Raw genomic sequence first — 12,557 nt, 5'->3', positions numbered from 1 at the left:
CATGATTTTTAAAAATTCCAGCAGATCTGGTTAATACCAAAAAAAGTTGGGCTGTTTCACAATTCATTCCTGCCGAACATTCATTCCTGCCTTCACAGTAGGCTACTGGTGAAACAAAACATTATATTCAATGAGCCAAAAGTTTTCTTTCCCACATCCTTGGACCAATGAGTAGGTGAGAGGGTGGCTTTGTTTTGTGGGATATGGAGACAAGACACATAAAGCTGCAAATTGTCCCTAATATAATAGAAATGTCCCGTTTTTGGGAGGATTTTTCTTACTTAGCAGATTATCTTTACAATATGCAGCTATGACTTATTAATTCCAAGACAAAAAAATATATGTTTGAGTTGGCATTTATTCATAATAGAGCAAACAGCTATTATATTGTAATACAACCAAAGTACAACAGCAAGAACAACAATTAAAGGACAGACACACTTAAAACATGGACATTTGCAAAACTCACTGGGGCTTTCTTGTCTATTGGTTTGATGATGAATTTCTTATCGTTAAAAGATATATTTCTGATCTCACTCCATGGAAAGCCTATTCTTGGGGTTAATCTGAAAAAAGGAAAAAGCAAAAAGATGTACGAGTTCAGCATTTTAGCACAGTCTTGAAGAACAGCAACATCTTACTTTGTGAAAGAAGTTTGTGTTTAAACAGTATTGAGTGTATAAAACTGTCCAGTGTCAAAACAGGCACGTTTTAGTGTTTTACGGCACTTGCAACACAATAACTTTAAGGTCATTTCATACAAGTGCCGAGGATTAGAGGTGTTACAAGAAAGTAACCAACACTTTTAAAAACACGACAAGAGATAAAGAAAATAGATGCAAACCACACCAAAGCTCCCCACAACCACCCACAGATAAAACACCGAGTGAGAGAATACACCAGAGGTCCTCGAAAGAAAGCATACCACACAAGAATCGTGCTAAGAGTAAGAATCTTTCACAAACAGAGCCCTGCATTGTGTCCATGTTGTCAACGGCACCGATTATGACAAGCTTCAGCCCTGTGCTTTTCAATTTCAGGAAACAGTTTTACAATTTACAGCACTTACGACAACTTATAGTTCTCAAAAGTTACAAAGATTAAAGGTATTACCAGATGGCAACAAACAAAGAAGTTTTTTTAGTATGGGGTTTTACGGCGCTCGCAACTGCATAAGGTAAAAGAAAAAGGAGAGGAAAGGACGATTGATGTTTGACAGGAAGGAAGGAGCCCACCACAACAGAGCACCAGTCAACCACCCACCTTCTCTGAACCATACAGTGTATGCACAAGTGTGCCTCCTCTGACATTATTTGATTTCACACCACCATCAATAAATGATAAAACAAGTAGGGCCCACACCCCCACAAAGAACACCAAGGTTGCCAGGAGGAAGACTTCAACCCTATCTGTACATTGTGTTTTACTATCGTATCCATACGACGTAGGGAACTCAGTGCCATCTCTTTCCAAAGAAAAAATTTACTCGTTAATCCAACCGGTACGCTTGGCATAGCAGTCTGTCAAAATTATTATTTGAGAAATACTGCAAGTTTCAAAGACACCTTCCCACTACAAGTATTCTAAAATGTGAAGAATACAACCCCGGGGGTACAAAATGACCCAATGGCATACGGATAGGGTTAACCACATCATACCAAAGACAATGACAGCAACCAACCAGCTGATTGCCAGTCAGCAAAGACTCAATTTGGCAGATCATGAAAGGACCATGCATCACAAAAATAAAAAGTAACACAAGCAAGAGGATACTAATATGCAATTTGGAATAAGTTTTCAGCATTTAAAAGAGGTTTGAGTAAGCAAGAAAGCAAAATCAACAAGTTTGCTGTACATAGATGAAAAAGACCAAAACCAATAAAAAGATGGAAAGATTCTAAGACCCACACATCATACATTCTAGAAATCTCCCAAAAGTACCAATATACGGCCTAGCACACACATTGTGTACAGATTATTCAAGTCCCAAATTTTCCCTTAAATAAGTATTTCTTTGAATTTTAAACATATTACATTGCAATATTTGTAACTAACAATAAGATTACTACATCTTGCCCATTTCACTCTATATGTGTGCCAAACAATATTTTTGTAATCCCCCCCCCCCCCCAAAACCCTGAGTATAACATGCAATACAAATAAGAGACAAGCAGTACTCACTTATCATCTTTTTCGTAGACATTGAGACCAAGAGCGTCTACTCCTAGTAACAAATCTGTGCCTTTTTTGTTCTTGATTTCAAAATAATTTACTCCATACATTTCCAAATCTTGGGCGATTTTCAGAAATTCAATCATTGCATCCTCCCTGAAAGAGAATAAAAAAACAAGAGTGTGAATTTCAGCAGAAAATAGTCATAACAATTTGCTGGCAAGCCTTCTGAGTTTACAACAAGCGATTGAACTGAACAACAGGTTTGCACAAAATTTGTAATTCTGATCTCTATTGTTTTGCCGCCAATTCTACATTACCACTTGCACAGAAACGCACTAGAGTAACAATACTGGAAACAAAAAAGGAATGGTCAATAATAAAAGTCTACAAATCTGAGACGACTATGATCTTGAGAGAACATACAGTGTTGAACAAATTATTTAAGCGCAGAGAGCTTGCTGTCGAATGGGGATATATGCACTGTACAAAGCCTCCTTACCTGAGCATGCCTTTGTGTTCACCGTACCAGCTCTTTATCCTGTCTTCCCACTGGTCTTTGGACAATTTATGTTGATCGTACACTCTGAGGAAAGAAATAACACAATTTATTATCAATTGTGAAATCCACAATAGTGTGGAAAGAGAGTGTGTACTTTAGTGATAAAGAGGAAGCGAACATTAGGGGAAATGTTAACGCAAACATAAGAGAAAGGGTAACATCGGAAGAAAAAAAACTTCCATTGTAATTGATCAACTCTGCCCAAATTGTTAACATTAACGTAATCAGCATTTATTCATAATTTCACCACACTAAACGTATTCATCTCAAACAAATAACAGATAAGTTCAGCTTCAGAAGCCCTTTACCATCCATTGTAATCAAGAATCCATCACAGATGGAGAATACTTAAAATCACAGCACCCGTCAAGATTAAATGATACAGCAGAACGCGCAAATTGTACTTCGAGAACAGCATGAAAAAAACGCGCTCCAGGGAACACCCCCCCCCACAAATTAACGACAATCTTAACAAAACCAGTGGACTTCAGCAGGAAAGCTAAACATACTTTGACTCTTCCAATGTTATCACCAGTGCATCTTAGCAAGAAAGCCTCCGATCTGGTTTCATCAAGCCCCTACCCGAGTTTATTGAATCCAGTCATTCCCATAGAAATAAAACACTGAGGTGCAGTTTACCTTTGAGGTAGCAGCCTGTCATTGGCCAGTGCGCCAGGCTTAGGGTTATCATTGGTCAAGTCTCCGTACTTGGCCTGACAGGCGTAGGAAGCCAGGAGCACGGCCGTCTCTGGCGGACAGTAGATCTCGTCTGACAGGATTGCTTCTTTCACTTGCAGGAAGAACATTTTCTGAGGAACACAACAACAAAGTTGACAGAGCTGTGCGAGAACAACAGAATAAAAAAAAAGAAGCTCTAAACTGAGATTCCCTTACAATTCTCTGTGCAAAGCTTCTCTATACCCTAAAACATTGCAGAAAAGACAGTCAAGAACTTACTCCTTTTGCCTCTCAGTCCAAGGAGGAGTAATGTCTACTTTCATCTTGAACGAATCTGACCCAATTCAAGGCTCTTGCTTTTGAAAGGCTCAAGTGGAACCATTCACAGAACTAACAAGACAAATGAAGCAAGGACACCTTGGAACAAATAATTCACATACAAGACAATCGGTCAGCTACTGAAGTATCATGCTGCTCACACATTGACACTGCAATCAATAATCATGTTCAATTTGTGTTCCAACTATATGGGACACTTCTCTGAGAGAATCCAATACCTCCTATTTTACACACAGTTACCTTAACTGCAAAACAACTACAATACAAATGTTAGCTTAAGATTCCAGGGACTAACTGGAACAGAGCTGAAAAATGCCTGACAATTGGTACAGAAAAAAACAAACATTTACAACTTTTGTTTTAGCATGGTTTTACGGTGCTCGCAACTGCATACGGTCATATGAGCACCAAGGGAAGATTGTCAACAGAAAAGTCTAAACAGGGAATCAGGCTAACTCTGCTAACCTCTCTAGCCTCAGCAGCACAAAGTCTGCTTCAACTACCAACAGAGCTTTTCCAGCAGCTGATGTCATTTTTCGAGGATTATCGGGGCCAGGGCGGACGGGTCCAGGGCGGAGCCCTGGCAGGGGGTTGAAGGGGGCCAGCGTCCCCTTTACGTTTGATAATTTTTGGTTTCAGGGCATCCTAAGTATGCCATTTCTGGCTATTCAAGCCTAAATTTAACAAGAAAATAAGTGAGAAAAAAACCACACCTTGCATACTGCATAGACCTAGAATCTAGATCTAGCCTACATAATTTTCTGCTTGTGTTAATCCATATATTTCCAAATCCAAAGCCATGCTTTCTCCATTGTACAGATACTGTACATCCACAACTAGATCTATAAAACTTGACAGTTAATGTTCAACTTTTTTCTGCTTGTGTTTTTTTGCACTAATCATCATAAGGTGTAGGTCTAGATTAGCTAGATTCAGAATCCAGTATAACACCTTGACTTGATCTAGATCTAGATCTAGTCTAGATCTAGATATCTAGATCTAAATAACTGGACAGCTAGATCTATATCTATATCAAATTAAATCCACAACACTACTTACAAATAAACAAGTCTGGTAAAAAAAAAAAAAATCAAGCTCTCTTTAGAGTTTTCTTTTCTTGGAAGGCCCAAGATCGATAGATCTAGAACCACAATCGTCATTTCTTCCTCTTGTTTACAGAGCTGGTGCTCTGATTCTTGAGCTTTAGAAAGTGAAAGTGAAAGACACTGTCTATACTTTCAAATAAAAGAGCACTTCCGGTATGTGTTGGCTTTTGTTGACTATTGGTAATAATGGAAATTTTGTATTTCGCATTTTTGAAAATAATTTTTTTTTTTTTGGGGGCACAAATTTTTACGGAAATTTTTCCATTTGCGGAATTCTGCTAATTTGTGGAAATCCGCAAAATTGCGGAAGACTGGAAGCTCTGTATCAAGGCACCCCGGAAACAGCAGTGAAAAACATACAAAAGAAGTAGAGAAAAATGACGATAGTAAGGAAGAGGAAAGAAAAAGCAGTTCCCCTTATGTTGTTCCAGCACAGTATGAGCATGACATTGATAAATCAGCCCATTTACAATTCATTGTGCATAAGAACATGCTAATATCCCCCCCCCCCTTTGGGAATGGTCTCCTGACACCATCACTAGTCATCACTGGAGACCACAATACTGATCTCTGTTCCTGCTCAGTCTCCACTATGAAGGATGACCAAGAAGTCGCGAACCATCCTCGTTTTCATCAAAAACAGCTTGACTGATGCTAGTCTATAATCCTCAAACTGACCTCCCTCCACGACAAAACAAGTATGGGGCACCCCGTATAATCCTTATTCTGACAAATGAACTTACTTCCGACTCAACACCGTACAGACAAAAATAGGATAAATAACGTTAAACTCAAGACGTGCCAAAGTCTATTTATACTTGTTGATCTTTTCAAAAGAGCAACAAACTTTAAAATGACTGAAAGAAACAAGGAAATATGACAATGTCTTTCCTCCTCCTTCCCCCGAAAATAAACCCAAACAGATATAACTTTCCCTATGATGTACAGTGTGCGTGTGTGTGTGTGTGTACATAAGCCAAAGGCAGTCACCTGTGTGATGTCTTGAATGAGCTCCTCTGAAACGTCTTCTGGGAAAAATTTTGCTCGAAACTTGAATTGCAAAGGCACCTCTTTCTTGACATCTTGACCCATCACCTAGAAAACAACCAAAAGAAAAAAAAGGTGGTAATCACATTAAGATTACAAGCGAGTGTCATGTATACAGATTCAAACTGCTTTCTCCCAAAAAGTATCAGAAGTAACTATGAAGCAAACAAGTTGAGTAGAGAGAAGCCCGTGAACACATTTAATGGTCATTTAGTGCAGAGAAAAACAAAGCTGGACAAACAAAAACATTAGAGGCAAGGTAAAGCAGGAACTACCTATGGTACCTTCCAACCACCCATATGAAGTATCCCCTTAACCCCCCCCCTCTCTCCAGACCAGACTGGTTATAACTAGTATTTTAAAAAATAATAATTTAAAAAAAAAATTCCTTCCCAAAATATAGCAAAAAGGCAACATATACACCCATAACAATTATCTCCATGCATCAAAACTTTCAAATTTAACTTTCTTTGCACTTAAAAAGGACAGTAACCTACTGGGCAACTTTCATTCGGTACACAGGAAAAATGAGATGACATGCAGATATCGCAAAAAAGACGTAGAAATTGTAAGCAGCCCCACCTCACCAGCCACTAACAAGGAACATCACCCAACATTCCACACCGCACTCACCTTTTTGTTGAGTTTGAGCCATGTGCTGTAACCTTTGCTGTCGACGTACTGAAGGCCAAAGAACCAGATTTCTCTGAGACCAATGGTCTTCACAACCTGAGGGTAAAAAAGAAAATCCAATGAACATAAGAATAAGATGCATCAGAAATTGAAGGAACAGTCATGATCATGAATCTAAAACATATTCAAGAAGCTATTATAATAAATTTCTAATTCCCTATCCATATTCTTCAACACAACACAAACAATAGTTTACATCTGACTTTTATGAAAACCGCACACTCATTGGGAGTGGGTCTTCTATATCACCAACAGTTCCATTTGGGCATTCTATCAAAAATGACAAACATGCAAGGTCTCATCTCTACTACAATCACTCACGCTGGAACTGGCTTCAAATGTCTTTAGTCTCTGGCTTTAAAGAAACCCTCTCTATCTCACCCAGTAAAAAGAAACCGCAGGCCCCACCAGAAAGGTGAATGAATACTGTTGCACAAAAAATTAAAATCAAACAACACATCTGATACAAGCTGCAGTTTATCAGGCACACACCACTTTTATTCACACTAAACTTAACCTGTTTCCGTTTACATGAATTAAATGAGCTATTGGGTTGGTGGTCACTTTGGCGAGCCTTAACAAGACAGCATGATTTATCAGTTCAGTTGAATAAACAAAAATATCTGATTTGTTCGTTTGTGTACATCTCCAAAGGTAAGAAGAATAAACCACCATTTAACTCTTTATTAAATCAGCACACTCAAGTACTGATTATGTCCCCAAAAAGATTATAATCCCTGTCTCTGGACACCTAGTTCTCAAGTTTCTCCACAGGGAGATAACGTAAAATTGTAAAGCACGCCGACATAAAAAATACAACACAGAGAGCTTGTTTAAACACAAAAAACCCATTGGAGTGTACTACATATATAAACACTGCAGCTGAACTAGGCAAACCTATCAACATTACTGTCTACTTCACAATCAAGCTTGCATTCCCCCTCGCAACTGCATAAGGCCATATGAGCCCGCAGGACACATTTAACATTTTCAGTCGGTAGGAAATTTTGAATTTTGCCCGGACGGTGGCCAAAGCCAACTCTTATCGATTTTAGACCACCAAGCCATCTATAACCTGCGCAACTTGCGCACGGGACCTCCCGAGACTTTTCGCCCTTGTCCAAGAAGGCTAGGTGTACATCTTTCCTACCAGAAGATCAGGGGTATGGCTGAAAGAGTAGTAACAAGGAGCTAGGGAGTAGCAGTAGAGAGGCTTCAGAAAGAGTCAGAAGCCCGGAGGAGGGGGAAAAGGAGGCGACAGGATGAGGAGAGAAAGTACAGACAAAAGCAAACGACAGAACATTGCTAGAGAGCAGGAAAGGAGGTGAAAAGAGACAATTTTAGAGAAGAAAATATTTCCGTCGCTACACGGATCCTCTGAATGAGAGGCCAACACCTTAACCTCTAGGCCACGAGAGCCACCATATCCGTCACTGACCTGGTCAAAGAGCTGTTTGCCAGTGGTGCTGTGCTGGATGGCAAACTCCAGCTCAGCATCCATGGTGGTTACACGGACATTGATGTGCTGTAGACAGACAAAAATGACACAGTAATTATCACAAAATTCAATTTCCTCCTGACAATGATGAACAATAGGGCCTACTCTTCACTTGCACGTATAGCATCGCAAGCAACGAGTCGTAATGTCATAACCCCTGCAGGACAACAATGACATACACAAGTCTTAAACTATAAACATCAAGACCGTGGGTCAAGAGTGGAACCTCTGGCACATGATCAACAATTGCAGTATTCAAATTAGGGCCGATTTTAAACATAAATCCCAAAATGGTACATCTTGAAATAACTTGCAAAACAGGATAAAAATCTAAGACAAATAATTATGTCTATGTCCTACGTTTTAAAACAGGAATTCACAGGAAATGTTCTGCAGACTTTTAAGCAAAAGCGTCACAATACTGTGTTCACCCCGGTTGAGGAAACAGACATTGCAGTCCACAAGCAAGGAAACACACATGACTCTTTTGACAACAATACAGATGCACTAGAGTTGATGGTCTTGAAGACCATTCAGATAGAAAGTACTACCTAAAAAATTAACCCCCCAAAAAGGACATCACCAAACAATACAATATCACTTTTTTGGTTACAAAACTCCAAAGTTATTTTTCCAACAATCACAAAATAAACAGGAACAGCCCCCACTAGAATGAATGGTCAAAAAGCACAAATCAACCCCCTCCCCCCAACAGAGAACCAGTGGATCTTACAACTTCTAAGCTCCTCTTCATGACATACATGCAAACAACAATGTTGTTAAAACAATTACCACTTCACAGTTCAGCGTTAATAAAAACTTGACCACAAAAGTGAATATTTGAAACTTGGTCAGATAAATACTTACTGGGCGCGGCATCTTGCTTCCTGTGGTGCCGACAAGACCAGAAAATTTCGGTGACTTTCACACTGCAACTACTGCTGTTTAATTTATCTGCAACAAACAACATGAAAAAGAAAACAGTTAAAAAACTGAAGAAAAAACCCCTTCTAACACCACATCAAAAGTACCTAAACTCCCATACAACAATTTCAGGGGCACAAAAATTATCTTAAGGCATGACTGCATGCACGATCAGAAACAACTGTTTTCTATCGAGAAGGTATTATGACAGGCACGATGCGACAATCCTGGAAACCACGAAATTGGCAAACTGCAACTGTACATCACGGAATGCATTGCTTCAGTCCACACCATCAGTACTATAATCCTCCAATTGTTTGAAAAATCATAATCCTCACAACAGGTACACCTGAAGAACAGTCCGTGTCCACTTTCTTGAGAAATAATCCACACCATTCGTGAAGTCTTGATGAGACAGACCATTCCTTTGACGTGAAATATCGTTGAGCTCACATTATGATCCAGTAACACAGTTCATTGGCATGGTAAAACTTTATAATAAATCCATCGAGAAATCTCCATGAAACAACAAGCTTAAAAACTAATGTAATATCCTCACCACCTGATATCATTCAACAAGGAGGATGTTTCTTGTTAGTCGTGAAACACTGCTCGGCAGACATGCCATTCAATCCCTTGATCTTCTTGCAGAGAAAATTTAGTTATCTAAGTTATCTTCAGCTCTCACAAATCCCAGGGACAGTTGTGCAGGACATGAGAACTGATTGTATAGGCAGAGGATGTTTTTATAACATTTTTTTAAAAATCTACTTTGCCCCACACCATTGATCCTTACACGTTACAAAAGGGAAAACAAAATATGGTACTGGTAAGGCTCTTCAATCCTAGGGTAATTTATATAAGCAACATATAAATGCTCTGAATTTTGATGGTGAACAATGAATAAAGGGAAGAAAAAAGGAAATATTCCAAGGATTGCAAATTTTTTTTAACTTGAAAAAGTGAAAAGTAACATAAAACAATAACAAGCCAGAAAGAGTAGTAGGCAGCATTTAAAAAAAAAAATTTTTACAAGCCCAAAGGATGACGTTTTTAGTTTTTCCTGTGCCTAGCCTTGTGATTCCCATTTCAAACATAGAGTCTATATCTCGTTTACTACAACTCGTAGTAAAACATTGGCTATTCAGTGAAACATGTACAAATAAGGCACCCCCATAACTGCCTATATGCTATGGACAGACAACTGAGATGAAAGTCCAAGCATTGACTAAATGGAAAAAGTTCAAATCTGATCGAAGAACATGAACTGATGGAGACATCCAGCTGGGAAGAATTGGGACCTGAATACTGGCGTGTATGCAAAGGCATTATTCTACTTTCACACTTTTCTTGTTCATTTTTTTTGTTTTACTAAATTTCAACTATTTATTACCCTCTCTAATTTACACGTTTTTTAAAGGTATTTTATGTTTTATAAACAACATATCAGGCTTTATGGGTTTCAGGGAGGCATGCAACCCCTCCCCCACCCCCCTCACTGGTACCATACATAGTCCCATACCCTCTTCCTGGCCTCTTTGTACATAACTCTGCCATTAATAACATCCACAGGACAGCAGTATAAAGTAAAAAAACACTTTAAATATCATGCCTAAAACTATTGCACTCACAAAAACAATGCCATGCCACCTGCATTTAAACAGGCCAGTGCCAGGGTACAAAATCCTTTCAATCAAATCTTTGATGTCTGCTTACTACATCAGATCTAGATTAGAATGGACAGTATGAAGGCAGAAATAGGAGGGGAAATTTTATACCAAAAACAAAAAAAAAAGACAGTGGGTTTTAGTGAATAGCCTACAACATGGAAATGGAATTGATGGAACAATACAATGTCACCCAATAAAACATGGTGGGCTGGCTCAAGACTAGATCTAGATCTAGTTTAGTTTCAGTAACTTTATGCACAATGATGAGAATGAGATGATATTTATCGTACTGAATTTCTCTTAAAAATATAGTTATATAGCCTACTCTCACTGGGTGCGATTGAGATAACGTGTGCTACATTTATTTTGAAGTTCAACTTATTCAGGCAGGAACTTTAAACACTTAGTGAATATATCTATAGGCGCTTTCTGTCAATTTGCGCTATCTGTGGATCTCGCAACGCGTTTTGCGGATCCATGGAATGCGAAACACGATCATTACGCATTTTGTAGATCGAAGGATTGCGCAGCACTTTTTTTTTGAGGATCCATCTTATTCTTATAAAACCATTAAATACTAGAATCAAGAGTCATGACTAGGAAGTTCAGATGTGCTGTCTGTCCTATGTTATGAAATAAGATTTGGTAAGATTGAAGAATACCGGACCAGCGGACTGACTTTGCCTATGTCTCAACCTTAGGAATTTATGATTTTCCCGTTTTTAATATCACTCAATGGAGAATCTCGGACCGGTAGATCTATTCATTAAAATTTTGTCAGGGGGGAGACCCCCCTGAAACCCCCGCCCCACTTTCTCATGCAATAATTATAATGTACGAGTGGTCCAGTATTCTTCAATCTTCCCTAAGGTGTTAACATCCGATGAACGTCCATATCTATATTGTTGACATTGCACTTTCGGTAAATTTTTACTTTCACTCCCGCACACAGATGCACTGTTTCAGGGGTCAAACTGCTGTACTGTTTGCTGCAGATCACACATAAAGCCACTAAAACTGTCGCAAATCAATTATTTTCAAGACAATTTCAAATCTAACTGTAAAATGTCAAATTATGGGTGTAAAAACAGGGGGGCATGCCCCCCTGTAACCCCCCAGATTTTCTTTTACCCCAGTGGGGCAGGCCCCCCTGGAACCCCCCGATTGGTCCAAAGCATGTCTATCTCGGTTAAAAACAATCAAATATTTCAAAAACCATTAATTTGCTACGGAAATGAAGTTGATATTCGTGTTCAGCGCATCAATATTTAGTAGCAAAGAGACAACTGGTAGCTGAGTGTGAGACGGGAGGGAAAGTAAAAAAATACCAAAAAATCATACGTGTACGACTAAATAACTGATCTAGAATCTAGATCTAGATTAGATCTAGATTTTCTAGATAGAAACTGGATTAGATTCTTTATTATGAAAGTGGCTATTCTCACCCGCCCGAAAGTTCTCGCAAGATCTACTCCTCCCCTCTTCTCTCTCTCTCTGTCTCTTTCTGAATACTGTCTATCGGTGTGGACGATCAAATTGACCAAAACAAAGTTAAAAAATGATGTTAAAACACAAAAGTAAATTAATTTGGTTGTCTACAAAGATGCTACGGCTATTTAACTTTTCGAATCGAGCCGAACTACGCGGGTCGCCATTTTGTTTTGTTCTCTCTCTTTCTCTCTCTCTCTCCCCTGCCCACAGACAAAATTGTACGCTTTTAGTAGGCTAAAAGTACAGTTGTTGTAATGGAACGTTTGTTCACAGCACAGAATTCTACAATTTTTCTCTTATCACAGTGTAGAATTCTGTGGTTTAGGGTGAACGCAAAATTTGTTGACACGCGCACCGGGTGAGAATAGCCACAAGAC

At 38.9% G+C, this 12,557-nt stretch overlaps 1 protein-coding gene across 1 annotated transcript in view; it reads right to left on the bottom strand.

The window, feature by feature from the left end:
- LOC100533392 (ezrin/radixin/moesin) overlaps positions 1 to 8,974 on the bottom strand; it is a gene marked incomplete in the record, with an annotated part of 15,150 nt that extends 6,176 nt beyond the window's left edge. Inside the window, 8 exon segments of the mRNA NM_001204678.1 lie at positions 470 to 566; positions 2,182 to 2,328; positions 2,675 to 2,758; positions 3,374 to 3,543; positions 5,848 to 5,952; positions 6,538 to 6,633; positions 8,036 to 8,122; positions 8,963 to 8,974. Coding sequence (NP_001191607.1) covers positions 470 to 566; positions 2,182 to 2,328; positions 2,675 to 2,758; positions 3,374 to 3,543; positions 5,848 to 5,952; positions 6,538 to 6,633; positions 8,036 to 8,122; positions 8,963 to 8,974 — 798 coding nt within the window.
- Positions 8,975 to 12,557: the final 3,583 nt, after the last annotated feature.

Source organism: Aplysia californica, unplaced genomic scaffold (genome assembly GCF_000002075.1).
Source record: "Aplysia californica isolate F4 #8 unplaced genomic scaffold, AplCal3.0 scaffold00005, whole genome shotgun sequence".
NCBI classification, from domain to species: domain Eukaryota; kingdom Metazoa; phylum Mollusca; class Gastropoda; order Aplysiida; family Aplysiidae; genus Aplysia; species Aplysia californica.
Note: the sequence above shows the minus strand (reverse complement) of the source record. Positions and strands in the feature narration are given on the sequence as shown.